This window comes from Hemiscyllium ocellatum, chromosome 2, assembly GCF_020745735.1.
Source record: "Hemiscyllium ocellatum isolate sHemOce1 chromosome 2, sHemOce1.pat.X.cur, whole genome shotgun sequence".
NCBI classification, from domain to species: domain Eukaryota; kingdom Metazoa; phylum Chordata; class Chondrichthyes; order Orectolobiformes; family Hemiscylliidae; genus Hemiscyllium; species Hemiscyllium ocellatum.
The window spans coordinates 69,104-87,821 of NC_083402.1; the positions used below are offsets into that span (position 1 = coordinate 69,104).

At 44.4% G+C, this 18,718-nt stretch overlaps 1 protein-coding gene across 2 annotated transcripts in view; it reads right to left on the bottom strand.

The window, feature by feature from the left end:
• Positions 1 to 18,718, bottom strand: part of LOC132826318 (WD repeat-containing protein 70) — a 209,799-nt gene that overhangs the window by 43,054 nt on the left and 148,027 nt on the right. For both annotated transcript variants that reach the window (XM_060842153.1, XM_060842145.1), the window contains exon 13: positions 16,353 to 16,491. In XM_060842153.1, coding sequence (XP_060698136.1) covers positions 16,353 to 16,491 — 139 coding nt within the window. The remainder of the gene's footprint in view (positions 1 to 16,352; positions 16,492 to 18,718) is intronic.

Below are 18,718 nucleotides of genomic sequence, written 5' to 3' on the forward strand. Positions count from 1 at the left end.
ACGTGCTCCCTCACTCTCTCTCCCTCTCACACGTGCTCCCTCACTCTCTCTCCCTCTCACACGTGCTCCCTCACTCACTCCCTCTCACACGTGCTCCCTCACTCACTCCCTCTCACACATGCTCCCTCACTCACTCCCTCTCACACATGCTCCCTCACTCTCTCTCCCTCTCACACATGCTCCCTCACTCTCTCTCCCTCTCACACGTGCTCCCTCACTCTCTCTCCCTCTCACACGTGCTCCCTCACTCACTCTCCCTCCCTCTCACACCTGCACGTGCTCCCTCACCCTCTCTATAGTGCACCCGCCCTTGCTCCCCTTTGTACTCATCCCTCATTTTCTATTGCACCTGCTCAGTCCCTTGCTTGCTCTCATGTGGTCCTTGCTTGTTTGCTCTCTCACTTGCACGTTCTGACTGTCTCTATCTACTTCCCTCCCTCACATGTTCACATGCACTCTCCCCCCCACACTCCATTTCACCTTGCTCACGAGCATTCTCAATCCCTTCCTCGCCATTTCTCTCTCACACACGTGCTGCCTCTCACTGTCCCTTGCTCCCTCTCCACCTAGTACTTGTTCCCATGCTCAGTTTGCACATGCTCTGTCTCTCTGTCTGTTTGGCACGTACTGTCCCTCACATTCTCCTCCTCAGGTGTGTGACCCCTCAAAGCTCTCTGTCTCTTGCGCACATGTACCCTTTCTCTCACTCTCCCTCTCCCTTCTGCATGGGTGTTCCCACTCATTCTCCTGTGGCCCAGGACCCTCTTTTACTTTGTTTAAAGAGTGTGGTCCCTTGCTTGTGCTCTCATACATAACATGTCCATCACTCACACAAATTATCCCTCTTGCTCTTGCTTTCTCTTGAGCTCTCTCATGTGCTCATGCTTCTTCTCACTCTTCTGTGATTCTACTCCACCTCTTGCATGCTCTCTGTCTTGTGCTCACTCTTCCGTTTCCTCCCTCCCTTTCCACCTCTCCCATCTCCCAAGCATGCTTCCACTACCTCACCTTCCCTTGTGCATACTCCATCCCTCATCCTCTTCACTACGTGAATCCTCCCCCTCTCCCTTCCATACGCTCTTCCTTGCTTTCTCTCCCTCATGCTCTCCCTCTTACAAGCAGGCAGTGCTTGCTCTTAGCCTATCCAATCTCTCCTCATACATGAGAGTTTACAATCTGGTGACACCCTGGACGTTTCTCTGCCCCCTCTCCAGTCTAATCATGTCCTAATAATAGTGAGGCAACCAAAACTTCACACAGTATTCCATCTGTGGCCTTATCAATGTATTATAAAGTTGCAAGAGGACTTCCTTGCTCCAATATTTTATGCCCTGGCTAATGAAGGCAAGCATCTTATATGCATCTCACCACCGTCTAGCTGTGCTGACACCTTCAGGCATCTACGGACTTGTACACTAAAGTCCCTTTGTGCCTCAGTACTCCTGAGGGACCTATCATGCACTGTGTATATCCTTCCCTTATCAGACCTCCTGAAATGCATCACGTTGCACATATCAGGATTAAATTCCATCTGCCATGGTTCTGTCCAATTTTCCAGCTGATCGATATCAAACTGTGGCCTAAGACCATCTTCCTCACAATCAATAACACCACCAATTTTTGCATCATCTGGAAACTTACTAATTATATCTTCTACATTGACATCCAAATCGTTAATGTACACACAAACAGCAAGGATCCCAGTACCATTCCCTGTGGTACACCATTGCTCACAGGCTTCCAATCAAAAATTCTACCCTCCTCACTGCTTGCTATTTGCAAACCAATTTTGGATCCAGTTTACCAACTTGCCTTGGATCCCACCGGCTCTTATTTTTTGGACGAGCATTTCATGTGGGACCTTGTCAATGGCTTGGTTGAAGTCCATGTAAACTCATGTGACATCAAGAAACTGCTGTTGGACACTGAAAAGGCAATGGGCCCTGACAACATTGTGGCAATAGTGAAGCGCTGTGCTCCTGAAGAACAAAAAAAAGAAGAAAAAGAAAAGGGCGGCACGGTGGCACAGTGGTTAGCACTGCTGCCTCACAGCGCCAGAGATCCGGGTTCAATTCCCGCTTCAGGCAACTGACTGTGTGGAGTTTACACGTCCTCCCCGTGTCTGCGTGGGTTTCCTCTGGGTGCTCCGGTTTCCTCCCACAGTCCAAAGATGTGCAGGTCAGGTGAATTGGCCATGCTAAATTGCCCGTAGTGTTAGGTAAGGGGTAAATATAGGGGTATGGGTAGGTTGTGCTTCGACGGGTCAGTGTGGACTTGTTGGGCTGAAGGGCCTGTTTCCACACTGTAAGTAATCTAATCTAAAAAGAAGAACTTGCCAATCCACTAGCCACCCCTTTCAATACAGCTACAACACAGGCATAGAAACATAGAATAATGGTGCAGTTGTAGGCCATTCAGCCCTTTGAGCCTGCATCACCATTCAATATGATCATGGTTGATCATGCTATTTCAATATCCCACTCCTGCTTTCTCTCCATACCCCCTGATCCCTTTAGCTCCAGGGATGAGCTCCCCCTTGAATATATGTAACAAACTGGCCCCAACAGGTTCACAGATCATTGATCTGATCCAAGTTTATCCAACCTCTCCTCAAACTAAAATCAGAGAAGACTTCATAGTGTTGTGTGACTTCTGACTTTGTCCACTCCAGTCCAACACCAGCACATTCAGATCATGAAACTTCCAAACCAGGAAATATCCACACCCTTCTGGTAGTGTGGCGGCCAGAACTGCACACAATATTCCAAATATGGCCTAGCTGTATAAAACTTTAGCTAGACCATATTTGGAATATTGTGGGCAGCTCTGGTCGCCACAATACCAAAAGCGTGTGGATGCGTTGAAGAGGGTGCACAGAAGGTTTACCAGGGTATTTCCTGGTTTGAAGGATTTCATGATGTGGACATGCTGGTGTTGGACTGGAGTGGACAAAATCAGAAGTCACACAACACCAGGTTATAGACCAACAGGTTTATTTGGAATCACAAGGTTTTGGAGAGCTGCTCCTCCATCAGGTGAATAGACAATAGGTGCAGGAGTAGGCCATTCAGCCCTTCGAGCCTGCACCGCCATTCAATATGATCATGGCTGATCATTCCTAATCAATATCCGCTTCCTGCCTTATCTCCATAACCTTTGATTCCACTATCTTTGAGAGCTCTATCCAACTACTTCTTAAATGAATCCAGAGACTGGGCCTCCACTGCCCTCTGGGGCAGAGCATTCCACACACCCACCACTCTCTGGGTGAAGAAGTTTCTCCTCATCTCTGTCCTAAATGGTCTACCCCGTATTTTTAAGCTGTGTCCTCTGGTTCGGCACTCACCCATCAGCGGAAACATGTTTCTTGCTGCAAGAGTGTAAAATCCTTTCATAATCTTATATGTCTCAATCATATCCCCTCTCACTCTTCTAAACTCAAGGATATACAAGCCCAGTTGCTTCAGTCTTTCAGTGTAAGGTAATCCCTCCATTCCAGGAATTGACCTCGTGAACCTACGCTGCACTCCCTCAATAGCCAGAATGTCTTTCCTCAAATTTGGAGACTAGAACTGCACACAGTACTCCAGGTGTGGTCTCACCAGGGCCCTGTACAGCTGCAGAAGCACCTCTTTGCTTCTATATTCAATCCCTCTTGTTATGAAGGCCAGCATGCTATTAGCCTTCTCCAATACCTGCTGTAGCTGCATGCTTGCCTTCATTGACTGGTATACAAGAACACCCAGATCTCTCTGTACTGCCCCTTTACCTAAATTAATTCCATTGAGGTAGTAATCTGCCTTCCTGTTCTTGCCACCAAAGTGGATAACCATACATTTATCCACATTAAACTGCATCTGCCATGCATCTGTTCACTCACTAACTTGTCCAATCACCCTATAATCTCCTAACATCCTCCTCACATTTCACCCTGCCACCCAGCTTTGTATCATCAGCAAATTTGCTAGTGTTATTGCTGATACCATCTTCTATATCATTAACATATATTGTAAAAAGCTGCGGTCCCAGAACGGATCCCTGCGGTACCCCACTGGTCACTGCCTGCCATTCCGAAATGGAGCCGTTTATCACTACTCTTTGTTTCCTATCAACCAACCAATTTTCAATCCAATCTAGTACTTTGCCCCCAATACCATGTGCCCTAAGTTTACTCACTAACCTCCTATGTGGAACTTTATCAAAAGCTTTCTGAAAGTCCAGGTGAAGTCTTCTCTGATTTTAGTTATGAGGAGAGATTGGATAAACTTGGATTGTTTTCACTGGAAAGACAGAGGCTGAAGGGCAACCTGACAGAAGTCTACAAAATGCTGAGAGGTATAGGTAGGATGGACAGTCAGAGGCTTTTTCCCAAAGTGGAAATGTCAATTCAAGAGGGCATAAGTTTAAGGTGAGGGGCAACATTTTGGGAAAGAAGAGTGGGGAAAATCTTTCACAGAGGATGGTGGATGACTAGGATGCACGGAGATGGTCACAGATTCATAGTCCTACAGCACAGAGACAGGCCTTTTGACCCAAACTGATCTATGCTGACCAAAATGTTCATCAACGGTAACCCCATTTCCCTGCACTTGGCCCATATTCTTCTCAACCTTTCCTATCCATGTATTTGTCCAAATGCCTTTTAAATGTTGTTAATGTACCCACCTCAACCACTTCTGCTGGCAGCTCATTCCACATGTGTACCACCCTCTGTGTAAGAAAGCTGCCTCTTAGGTTCCCTTTTATTCTTTCCCCTCTAACCTTAAACTGTTGCCCTCTAGTCCTTGATTCCCCAACCCTGGGAAAAAGACTGCATGCATTTACCCTCTCCATGCCTCTCATGATCTTATATACTTCTGTAAGATTCCCCCCTCTGTCTCCTGTGCTCAAAAGAAAAAACATCCTAGTTTGTGCAACTTCTCCCAAAACTCAGTCCCTTGAGTTCTGGAAATACCTTTGTAAATTTCTTCTGCATTCTTTCTACTTTAATAACATCCTTCCTCTCGCAAGGTGACCAAAACTGAACACAATACTGCAACATAATGTCCCCAACTTCTATCCTCAATGCCCTAACTGATGATGGCCAGTATGCCAAAAGCCTTCCTCATTGCCCTGTCTACCTGTGACTCCACTTTCGGAGAACCATGCACCTGAACTCCAAGGTCCCTCGGTTCCACTACATTACCTCAAGGCCGCACCATTCACCATGAAACTTCTACCTTGATTCGACTTTCCAAAATGCAACACCACATGCCTATCGATGTTAAACTCCATTTGCCATTTCTCAACCCACTTCGCCAGCTGATCAGGATCTTGCTGCAATTTCTGATAACCTTCCCCACTGTCCACAATGCTGCCTATTTATTGCAAATTTACCAATCATGTCTTGTATATTCTCATCCAAATCATTATTACAGATAACAAAAAGCAATGGCCTGAGCACCGACCTGTAAGGCACTCCACTAGTCACAGGCCACCAGCCCAACAAGCAGCCTTTGACTGTTACCTTCTGCTTCCTACCATTAAGCCAACTGTGTTCCAATTTGCTAGCTCTCCCTGGATTCCATGCGATCTAACCTTCCAGAGCAGCCTATCATGTGGAGCCTTATCAACGGCCTTACTGAAATCCAAATAGAGTTTGTCAACCTTCCTGGTCACTTCATCAAAGAACTCCAAATTTGAGGCATGATTTCCCATGCGCAAAGGCATGCTGAATGCTCCTAACCAAACCCTGTCAATAGACAATAGACAATAGGTGCAGGAGTAGGCCATTCTGCCCTTCGAGCCTGCACCACCATTCAATATGATCATGGCTGATCATCCTCAATCAGTATCCTGTTCCTGCCTTATCTCCATAACCATTGATTCCACTATCTTTGAGAGCTCTATCCAACTCTTTCTTAAATGAATCCAGAGACTGGGCCTCCACTGCCCTCTGGGGCAGAGCATTTCACACAGCCACCACTCTCTGGGTGAAGAAATTTTTCCTCATCTCTGTCCTAAATGGTCTACCCCGTATTTTTAAACTGTGTCCTCTGGTTCGGCACTCACCCATCAGCAGAAACATGTTTCCTGCTGCCAGAGTGTCCAATCCGTTAATAATCTTATATGTCTCAATCAGATCCCTTCTCAGTCTTCTAAACTCAAGAGTATACAAGCCCAGTCGCTCCAGTCTTTCAGTGTAACGTAATCCGCCATTCCAGGAACTGACCTCGTGAACCTACGCTGCACTCCCTCAATAGCCAGAATATCTTTCCTCAAATTTGGAGACCAGAACTGCACTCAGTACTCCAGGTGTGGTCTCACCAGGGCCCTGGACAGCTGCAGAAGGACCTCTTTGCTGCTATACTCAATCCTTCTTGTTATGAAGGCCAGCGTGCTATTAGCCTTCTTCACTACCTGCTGTACCTGCATGCTTGCCTTCATTGACTTGTATACAAGAAAACCCAGATCTCTCTGTACTGCCCCTTTACCTAATTGATTCCATTTAGGTAGTAATCTGCCTTCCTGTTCTTGCCACCAAAGTGGATAACCATACATTTATCCACATTAAACTGCATCTGCCATGCATCTGACCACTCACCTAACTTGTCCTGGTCACCCTGTAATCTCCTAACATCCTCCTCACATTTCATCCTGCCACCCAGCTTCATATCATCAGCAAATTTGTTAACGTTATTACTAATACCATCTTTTATATCATTAACATGTATTGTAAAAAGCTGCGGTCCCAGCACGGATCCCTGCGGTACCCCACTGGTCACTGCCTGCCATTCCAAAATGGAGCTGTTAATCACTACTCTTCATTTCGTATCAGCCAGCCAACTTTCAATCCAAGTTAGTACTTTGCCCCCAGTACCATGTGCCCTAATTTTGCTCACTAACCTCCGATGTAGGACTTTATCAAAAGCTTTCTGAAAGTCCAGGTGCACTACATCCCTCGTCCATCTTCAGAGTTACATCCTCAAAACATTTCGTCTTTCCAAATACATATATATCTATATCCCTCAAAATCTTCTCAACTAACTTACCTACCACAGGTGAAGTAGGCACTTTAGCAACATTTAAGGTGTATCGTTACAAATGGACAATAAGTGGTGGATCTAAATAAGGTTTTGGTATTGTCGCAGACTTGGTTGGCTGAAGGGCCTGTAACTAAGCTGTACTGTATTGTATAGAGTTCATAATTGTTTACCTAAAGCGAGAATCTAATTTCTATGCTACATATGTATTAAGTTGCAATTCTGCTTAAGTTGAGAATGTGCGTCAATCCATGCTATTCCATCATCCCCAATACTGAGCTCCTATTTTGTATAATAACACTTTATGTGATGTTATCAAATGTCTTCTAAAAATTTAAATATGCTACCTCGATTAGTTCCTTTTATCATGTCTGCTTTTTATGTCAAGAAGTAAAGTTTGTCAAACATGATGAGATAGTGTGAAGCTTTTTCAAAATGTTCTGCTATTTCTTCTTTAACAATGTATTCTTGCAATTTCTCAATGACTGATCTTAGGCTAATTAGCCTACAGCGTTCTGCATTGTCTTGCACCCTTTCTGAACAGGGGCCTTATTTGTAGTTTTCAAATCCATCTCCTGGAACCCAAGTAGTTTCGGGACAGTTTGAAATGGAGACATTTATCCATTGTCTCTGTCTCCATTATCACTGCAGCCAATTCCTTTAAAACTCTTGGATGCAGGTCATTGGGTCCTGGCTTAGTCCTATTAACCCTCCATCATTACACACTACTACATCCAAACTACCTATTATTGAATGGGCTCTGAAATGGACTGCTCTAAAGGTGGTGGGTGCCTGGAAGATGTTGCCAGCGGAGATGGTAGAGGCAGCCACAACAGCGTCAATTAAGATGTATCTAGACAGATCCATGAATGGACAGGGAGCAGTGGGATACAAATCCTTAGAAAATAGGCGGCAGATTTAGATCGAGAATATGTATCGGCGCAGTCTTGGAGGGCTGAAGGGCCTGTTCCAGTGCTGTAATGTTCTTTGACTACTCTCCAGGTTCTGAAAGAGATAGCAAGAACAGGAACAAAAGAGAAGTACAGTACAAGTACAGACCCTTCAGCCGTCCAAGTCTGTGCTGATCATCATGCCATAGCTAAAGTAAAAAATAAACTTTTGCCCTTATTCGGTCCGTATCCCTCTATTCCCTCTCTATTCATGTAAACATCCAGATACCTCTTAAATGTTGCCAGCGTGCGTGGTTCCAGCGCCTCTTCTGGCAGTTCTCTCCAGGCTCCTAACATTCTCTGCTGGAAAAACTTTCCTTATGCATCTTCCTTAAACTTTTTCCCTCTCATCTTGAACCTGTAACTCTTGTAACTAAAACTTCAAACCTGCGAAAAAGTTTCTGACTATCCAAGCTGAGAAGGCATTGATGATGATCTTTCAGGAATTACTGGAGTCAGGGAGGGTGCCAGAGAATTGGAAAATTGGTGGTGTAACACCCCTGTTAAAGAAGGGAGGGAGGCAGAAAACAAGAAATTATAGGTTAGTTAGCCTGACCTCGGTCATTGGTAATATGTCAGAGTTCATTCTTAAAGAAGAGATTAGGGAGTACTTGGAAGTGAATATTTAACTAAGGCTGAGTCAGCACAGCTTCGTCAATGGAAGGTCATGCCTGACAAATCTGTTAGAATTCTTTAAGGAGGTAAAAAATAAGTTAGACAAAGAAGATCCAGTGGACAAAATCTATTTGAATTTCCAGAAGGCCTTTGTCACACAGGAAACTGCAAAATAAGGCAACAATCCATGGTGTTGGGGCATGCATACAGGATTGGCTGACTTGCAGAGGCAGAGCGTGGGAATAAAGGAATCTTTTAAAGGAATGGCAACTGGTAACAAGTGGGGTTAGTGTGGGACCACAACTATTTATGTTACACATTAACGTTCTGGATGAAGGAACTGGGGGCATTGTTGCTATGTTTGCGGATGACACAGAAATAGGTAGAGGGAGAGGAAGTGTTGAGGAAGCGGGAAGTGGGCAAATATATGGTAGTTAGCATATCCTGATGAAGGGCTTATGCTCGAAACATCGAATTCCCTATTCCTGAGATGCTGCCTAACCTGCTGTGCTTTAACCAGCAACACATTTTCAGCATATAATGTGAGGAAGTATAAGATTATGCACTTTGGTAGAAAGAACAGAGATGCAGACTATTTTTGAAATGGGGAAGGGCTTTGAAAATCTGAAGTATAAAGGCTCTTGGGAGACCCTAGTTCAGGATTCTCTTCAGATTAACATGCAGGTTCAGTTGGTAACTTAGAAGGCAAATACGATATTGTCATTTCAAAAGAGCTGGAATACAAGTGCAGAGAAGTACTGTTGAGGCTGTATAAGGCTTTAGTCAGACAGCATTTGGAATTTTATAAGCAGTTTTGGGCCCCGTAAATGAGGAAAGATATGTTGGCCTTCAAGAGCATCAGTGTGTACAGGATACCTGAATGTCCAAAAGTCAATTAAATACTCATCAAAGTTTATGAGAAGATTTGTAGCTCGGGTGCTCGTTGTTGTGGTTCTGTTCGCCGAGCTGGGAGCTTTTGTTGCAAGAACTGTTGCAAAAGAGGAAGAAGAACACCTATACAAGGTATTCACCAAAAACGGATACCCCCGCAATTTCATCAACAGATTGCAACAAAAACTCCCAGCTCGGCGAACAGAACCACAACAAATACTCATCAAGTTAGGTGTTTTATGCTCGTAAAAATAAAGGATTGATTAATGGACAAAAATAAGACTGCAGTCATAAGAACATAGAACATTATAGCTCAGTACAGGCCCTTCAGCCCTCAATGTTGCACCGACCTGTGGAACCAATCTGAAGCCCAATTCACCTACACTATTTCATTATCATCCATAGGTTTATCCAGTGACCATTTAAGTGCCCTCAAAGTTGGCGAGTCTACTACTGTTGCAGGCAGGGTATTCAATGCCCCTATTACTCTCTGAGTAAAGAAACTACCTCTGACATCTGCCCAAATCTATCACCCCTCAATTTAAAGCTGTATCCCCTCGTGCTAGCCATCACCATCTGAGGAAAAAGGCTCTCCCTGTCCACCCTATCTAACCCTCTGATTATCTTATAATTCTTAATTAAGTTACCTCTCAACCTTCTTCTCTCTCATGAAAACACCTCAAGTCCCTCAGCCTTTCCTCATAAGACCTTCCCTCCATACAACATCCTAGTAAATCTCCTCTGCATCCTTTCCAGAGCTTCCACATCCTTCCTATAATGCGGTGGCCAGAACAGTATGCAATACTCCAAGTGCAGCCGCACCAGAGTTTTGTACAGCTGCAGTATGACCTCGTGGCTCCAAACTCAATCCCTCTACCAATAAAAGCTAACACACTGTATGCCTTCTTAATAACCCTATCAACCTGGGTGGCAACTTTCAGAGATCTATGTACTTAGACACCGAGATCTTTCTGTTCATCTACACTGCCAAGAATCTTACCATTCACCCAGTTCTCTGCATTCCTTTTACTCCTTCCTAAGTGAATCACCTCACATTTTTCCGCATTAAACTCCATTTGCCACCTCCCAGCCCAACTCTGCAGCTTATCTATGTCTCTCTGTAATACACAACGTCCTTCGTCACTATCCACGACTCCACCGACCTTAGTGTCATCCACAAATTCACTAACCTATCCTCCTACGACCACATCCAGGTCATTTATAAAAATGAACAACAGATCCTTGCGGTACACCACTGGTAACTGAACTCCAGGATGAATATTTACCATCAACCACCACCCTCTGTCTTCTTTCAGCTAGCCAATTTCTGATCCAAACCGTTAAATCGCCCTCAATCCCATGCCCCCATATTTTTTGCAAAAATCTACCTAACACCTTACTGAAATTCATATACACCACATCAACCGCTGGAGCCTCATCCGCCTGTTTGGTCACCATCTCAAATAACTCAATAAGGTTTGTGAAGCATGATCGACCCTTCACAAAACCGTGTTGACTATTCCTAATCAACTTACTCCGCTCTAGATGATTATAAATCCTCTCTCTTATAAGCTTTTCCAACACTTTACCCACAACTGAAATAAGGCTTATTGGTCTATAATTACCAGGGTTGTCTCTACTCCCCTTCTTGAGCAAAGGGACAACATTTGCTATTCTCCAGTTTTCTGGCACAATTCCAGTAGAAAATGACAACATAAAGATCACAGTGTAAGGCTCTGCAATCTCCTCCCTGGCTTCCCAGAGAATCCAAAGATAAATCCCATCTGGCCCAGGGGACTTATCTATTTTCACACTTTGCAGAATTGCTAACACCGCTTTCCTTGTGAACCTCAATGCCATCTAAACGAGTAGCCTGTTTCTCAGTATTCTCCTTGACAACATTGGTATTCACATTGGAAAAAGACAACGAAAAATATTCATTTAGTGCTTCACCTTTCTCCTCGGACTCCAAACACAAGTTCCCTATATTATCCTTGATTGGCCCGAATCTTTCTGTAGTCATTCTTTTATTCCTGATACACATAGAGGAAGCTTTAGGATATTCCTTGATCCTATCGGCCAACAACCTCTCATGTTTCCTCCTGGCTCTTCTTAGTTTTCTCTTTAGGTCTTTTCTGGCTAACTTATAACTCTCAAGTACCCTAATTGAGCCTTCACGTCTCATCCTCACAATCTCTGTATTTACTCTGTCAAGCTCCTTCAGATTCTTATATGTGGCATGCCTGAGATCGTGTCTCTTTTTACTAAACTTGGGATATTACAAACCCAATTTGCTCAGGCTCTCCTCCAACAAGAACCTCCTGATTCCAAGATCTGATTTTGTGAACTTTCACTGTACCACTTCCAACGTTAGTACTTCCTTCCATAAACGTAGAAGCCATAGCGATATACGGTGCTCCAGGTGTGCTCTTGACAATTTTAAAAAGACTTTATTCCTAGTTCTCCAAACCCCCTGTGATAAAGACCAGCATGCTATTTGCCTTCTCAGTTGTTTGCTGTACCTGCATACTAGCTTTCTGCAGTCCTCATACAAGTGTAGCCAAGTCTCTCTGAACATCTTGGAATTTCTGCACATTTGAAAAGCAAAATCTGTTTCAATCAATCACTTCATGCTTCCCTGTGGTAGCCCATTTGCCATCTTATTGTCTGCTCAACTTGTTACATCTCTGTGTAGCATGTTTGTGTCATCCCCATTTTTGTATCTTGCTTTGTAAATCAGCAAAACGAGATACATAACTCTGTAGATTAGATTACTTACAGTGTGGAAACAGGCCCTTCGGCCCAACAAGTCCACACCAACCCGCCGAAGCGCAACCCACCCATTCCCCTACATTTACCTAACACTACGGGCAATTCAGCATGGCCAATTCACCTGACCTGCACATCTTTGGACTGTGGGAGGAAACTGGAGCACCCGGAGGAAACCCACGCAGACACGGGGAGAATGTGCAAACTCCACACAGTCAGTCGCCTGAGTCGGGAATTGAACCCGGGTCTCTAGCGCTGTGAGGCAGCAGTGCTAACCACTGTGCCACCGTGACACCCACTGTACATTGCTCCAAGTTTTCAAAGTACATTATAGATAATTGAAAACCTAGCACAACTATTCACAAATTGAAAGTGCCTCACTTATGAGCGATGGGAAGTGTTAGGCATATATCACAGGGCAAGAGTTATTGCTGGGGGAAAAGGGAAATATGATGTAATTAGACAAGATGTAGGATGAATAGGATGTTGAAAAGCTTTTGCCCGAAACGTCAATTTCACTGCACTTTGGATGCTGCCTGAACTGCTGTGCTCTTTCAGCACCACTGATCCAGAATGGGGAAGGAAACTGCAAGGGATGGGCACAATTGACACGTGGAATTTATTCAAGGAACAGCCACTGCATATCCTTGATAAGTATGTAACTGTCAGGCAGGGAGGAAGTGGTCGAGTGCAGGAACTGTGGTTTACTAAAGAAGTTGAATCTCTTGTCAAGAGGAAGAAGGCGTTTATGGAAGGAAGTACTAACGTTGGAAGTGGTACAGTGAAAGTTTACAAAATCAGATCTTGGAATCAGAAGGTTCTTGTTGGAGGACAGCCTGAGCAAATTGGGTTTGTAATCTCTCAAGTTTAGGAAAATGAGACACGATCTCAGGTATGCCACATATAAGAATCTGAAGGAGCTTTACAGAGTAAACACAGAGCCTGTTTTCCCTGGTCAGGGAATCTAAAACACGGGAAAGAGCCTCAGGATAAAGAGCAGATCATCTAGGGCTGAGATGAGGAGAGATTTCTTCATTTGAAGGATTGCAAATGTTTGGAATTCTCTGCCCAAAAGGCTTATGGCATCTCCATTATTGGATGTGTTACAGGCTGGGATGGACAGCTTTTTTTAATGTCTTCAAGAATCAAGGCACATGAAAACACATGGAAATGTTAAGTTGAATGCAAGATCAGGCACACCCTTAATAAATAGCAGGGCAGACTTGATGGACTGAATGTTGCCTTCTCTTATTTATTACGTAAAACCATTTTGACTCATGATTTTCCAATTGTTGAGAATTAAGGTTTACTTACATCTGTGTTAAATGAGCTTTCATATTTGGTATTCCCTGTGTAACACAAGACTTCACCTAACTGTCACATTTGTGACTAACCTGCAAATATAAACTAACCTCTTCTTGAAAACAGAGAAGTTATGAGAATCATCAAGGTTTTGACTCACGCGCTATTTTCAATGTCACGAAAATAAGATGATTTTGGTCTTAGAAGGAATGAAGGTAGATGAGCAGGAGGCTGGAAGAACACAGCAAGCCAGGCACCATCAGAAGGTGGAGAAGTCAACGTTTCGGGTGTAACCCTTCTTCAGGACTGGCAGAGACGGGTGAGATGGTAGGTGAGGACAAGGGAGATACAGCCCTTATTGCATTTGAGGGGGTTAGAGCAGTGGAACGGGGATGGAGACAGTGTGGTGGAGGGCTGTCTGGAAGACAAGAGGGAGAAAGCGCATTATTCAAAATAGGTGGATACCTAGGATGCTTGGGAGTGGAATGTCTCCTCCCCCGAACAGTTGCGGTGGAGGTGGAGGAACTAGTAGAACAGGATGGAGTTCTTGCAGGATACTGGGTGGGAGGAGGTGTAGTCCAGGTAGTTGCGAATGTCTGTGGGCTTATAATAAATGCCCGTCTGTAGACCATTGCCGGACTTTGAAATGGGGAAGTCAAGAAAGGGGAGGGAGGTGTCAAAGATGGACCAAGTGAATTTGAGGGCGGAGAAGACGTGTGGGTGAAGTTGAACTGCTCCAGCTCAGCCTGGATGAAGGATGTTGTACTGATGCAGTCCTGAAGAAGAGTTATACCTGAAACATTGACATCTCCGCCTCCTGATGCTGTCTGGGATGCTGTGTTCTTCCAGCCTCTGTTTGTCTATCTTGGAATCCAGCTTCTGGAGGTTTTTGCCTCTTAGAAAGAATGAAAACAACCTTCAAATGGAGATGGGCAAGGGGTCAATGCTCATCTGACTCCTGAGTAGCTGGTGACGAGCATAGCATAGAATGTAGGACAATACAGCGCAGAGCAGGCCATTTGGTCCTTGATGTTGCGCCGACCTGTGAACTCATCTAAGCCCATCCCCCAAACTCTCCCAACATCATCCACATGTTTATCCAAGGATTGTTTAAATGCCCCTAATGTGGCTGAGTTAACTACATTGGCAGACAGGGCATTCCACACCGTTACCACTCTCTACATAAAGAACCTGCCTCTGACATCAGTCTTAAATCCATCACACCTCAATTTGCAGCTATGCCCCCTTGTACAAGCCGACGTCATCATCCTAGGAAAAAGACTCTCACTGTCAACTCTATCTAATCTTCTGATCATCTTCTATCTCTCTATTAAATTGCCTCTTAGCCTTACAGGCCCAAGTCCCTCAGCTTTTCCTCATAAAAGCTTCCCTCCAGACCAGACAACATCCTGGTAAATCTCCTATGCACCTTTTCCGACGCTTCCACATCCTTCCTGTAATGGGGAGACCAGAACAGTACACAATATTCCAAGTAAGGCCACACGACCATTTTGTATGGATGCAGCATGACATTACGGCTCCGGAACTTAATCCCTCTACCACTAAAACCTAACACACCGTATGCCTTCTTAACAGCACTATCAACCTGGGTGGTAACTTTTAGGGATCTTTGTACATGGACACCAAGATCCCTCTGCACACAACCAAGAATCTTTCTATTGACCCAGTACTCTGCCTTACTGTTATTCTTCCCAAAGTGAATCATCTCACATTTAGCTGTATTGAATTCCAATTGCCACCTCCCAGCCCAGTTCTGCAGTTTATCCAGGTCTCCCTGCAACATTCTTCCACATTGTCACCGCTTTAGTGTCATCTGCAATCTTACTAATCCATCCACCTATGCCCGCGTCTAAGTCATTTATAAAAATGACAAACAGCAGTGGTCCCAAAACAGATCCTTGTGGAACACCACTAGTAACCAGACTCCAGGCTGAATATATCCCATCAACCACCACTTGCTGCCTTCTTCCAGAAAGCCAGTTTCTAATCTAAACTGTTAAATCACCCTTAATCCCATGCCTCCACATTTTCTCTAACAGCCTACCATGTGGAACCTTATCAAAGGCTTTACTGAAGTCCATGTGCACCACGTCAGCTGCCCTACCCTCATCGACATGCTTGGTCACCTTCTCAAAAAGTTTGATTGATGGCCAGTCCCCAAAATAAGGTATGTCAATAGGGTTAGGAGAGAAGGGAGGGGCAAGACCATTTCGGGAGATGGGACACATCAGCCTGAGGGAAGAACAATGATGGTTTGCACCAAGATCACCAAAGACTACAAGGAATGTGACACCACTGGGACATAGATCTAGATTGATTTTATCCTCCACTCTACAGAATGGTTCCAGAATCAGGAAAGCATTCTCATTGTCAAGGATCATAAAGGACTTTCTTTGCCTAATTAAACAAAGTTCCACATCGAAACTGCTACTTCTCATAGGCTACCAGCAATAAATCATCATCTGCCTATATTAGATACGTGTGATCATAAACACCCCCCCGCCCCCCTTAAAATCAGCACAATTATCCTGTGGATACTTCATTTATCAATGAATTATAGCAATTTCCCAGTTACAAATGTTTGGTCACCAGCTTCCAGCTGCCAGCATCATGCGACCCTGCTTTCTGAATAGATTTGTGACATTTACCTCTCAGACTGGGAGTGCAGCAGAGCAGAGCAGGGACGAATGCAGGGAATAACATGATAAGCTCAGATGTCACAAAGTCCTCTCAGCTCCCTTTGGGAACTATGAAAGAGAAATTATTAAATGAAATGACTCACTGCATCAGTGACCTCAATCTCATACAATTTTTGAAATGTCTCTCTGTCAAAGAACAGCAGCTTTCCGTTCTCCTGTCCTCTCTTCACTGATGTTCCAGTTACCAGCAGCTTATCATCCGGGCTGAAGCAGCAATCCGTCCTGAAGGAGAGAACATTAACATTGTGGAAGGCTCATTCCTCACCAAGTCTACAAGGCAAACATAAAGCATTCATACTGAGCCTTGACATAAAAGTCACAAAGCATTTCACAAAGTATTATGAAGCAAATTTGATAATGTGACAACTAAAGTAGGATGAGAGCAGATTGCTAAAAGCTTAGGCTTTTAAGGGGAACCTTAATACAGTCATAGAGATGTACAGCATGGAAACAGATCCTTCAGTCCAACCCATCCATGCCAACCAGATATCCCAACCCAATCTAGTCCCACCTGCCAGCATCCGGCCCATATCCCTCCAAACCCTTCCTATTCATATATGTACCACCCACTGTATGAAAAAGTTAACCCTTAGATCTCTTTTATATCTTTCCCCTCACACCCTAAACCCATGCCCTCAAGGTCTGGACTCCCCGAACCCAGGGAAAAGACTTTATCTTTTTATCCTATCCAAGCCCCTCATAATTTTGTAAGCCTCTATAAGGTCACCCCTCAGCCTCCGACGCTCCAGGGGAAACAGCCCCAGCCTGTTCAGGAAGACCATTTAGGAAGATGAGACACATCAGCCTGAGGGAAGAACAATGATGGTTCGCACCAAGATCACCAAAGACTACAAGGAATGTGAGACCATTAAGTGTATAAGTCCTGCTAAGATTTGCTTCCCCAAAATGCAGCACCTTGCATTTATCTGAATAAAACTCCATCTGCCACTTCTCAGCCCATTGCCCCATCCGGTCCAGACCCTGTTGTAATCTGAGGTAACCCTCTTCACTGTCCACTACGCCTCCAATTTTGGTGTCATCTGCAAACTTACTAACTGTACCTCTTATGCTCACATCCAAATCATTTATGTAAGTAACAAAAAGTAGAGGACCCAGCACCGATCCTTGGGGCACTCCACTGGTCACAGGCCTCCAGTCTGAAAAACAACCCTCCATCATCACCCTCTGTCTTCTACCTTTCAGCCAGTTCTGTATCCAAATGGCTAGTTCTTCCTGCATTCCGTGAAATCCTAACCTTGCTAACCAGTCTCCCATGGAGAGTGGTCCTTAATGAAGGACAAGAGCTTTACAGAAATTGTATGGAGGACTTTCCAGAGCTGAAGGCAATGGTATAGGAAGTAAATCAGGTAAAAGCAAGATTACTGCAGATGCCAGAATGTGAAATAAAATCAAAGTGCTGGAGAAACTCAGCAGCTCTGGCAACACCTGTGGACTGAAAACAGAGTTCATGTTTTGAGTACAATATGACTTCCTCAGAACTAGAGGAGTACATAATCTTTGAGGGTTTTGAAGCTCTAGAGAAATTTGGAGACAATTAGACATTGGAGCAGAAGTAGACCATTCAACCCATTGTGTCTGCTCTAGCATTTAATGAGATCACAGCTGATCTGATAATGTTCTCATCCACATTCCCGCCTTTACATCATAGTGCATCCAAGGAACAGGAGATTCGACGTTTTGGGCATAAGCCCTTGTTCCTTGGATGCTGCCTGACCTGTTGTGCTTTTCCAGCATCACATTTTCAGCTCTGATCTCCAGACATCTGCAGACCTCACTTTCTCCTTTACATCATAATGCTTGATTCTCTTGCTGATTAAAAAACATACTGTCTATGGATACTCAATCAGTCTTAAATATACTCAGTGAGCCATTCTCAACACATAGAACATAGAACAATACAGCACAGAACAGGCCCTTCGGCCCACGATGTTGTGCCGGACATTTGCCTTAGTTAAGCACCTATCCATGTACCTATCTAATTGCCGCTTAAAGGTCACCAATGATTCTGACTCTGCCACTCCCACAGGTAGCGCATTCCATGCCCCCACCACTCTCTGGGTAAAGAACCTATCCCTGACATCCCCCCCATACCTTCCACCCTTCACCTTAAATTTATGTCCCATTGTAACACACTGTTGCACCCGGAGAAAAAGTCTCTATCTATTCCCCTGACCATCTTATAAACCTCTATCAAGTCACCCCATATCCTTCACTGTTCCAATGAGAAAAGGCCAAGCACACTCAACCTATCCTCGTACGACCTATTCTCCATTCCAGGCAACATCATGGTAAATCTCCTCTGGACCCTCTCCAAAGCTTCCACATCTTTCCTAAAGTGAGGCGACCAGAACTGCACACAGTACTCCAAATGTGGCCTTACCATGGTCCTATACAGCTGCAACATCACTTCACGACTCTTGAATTCAAT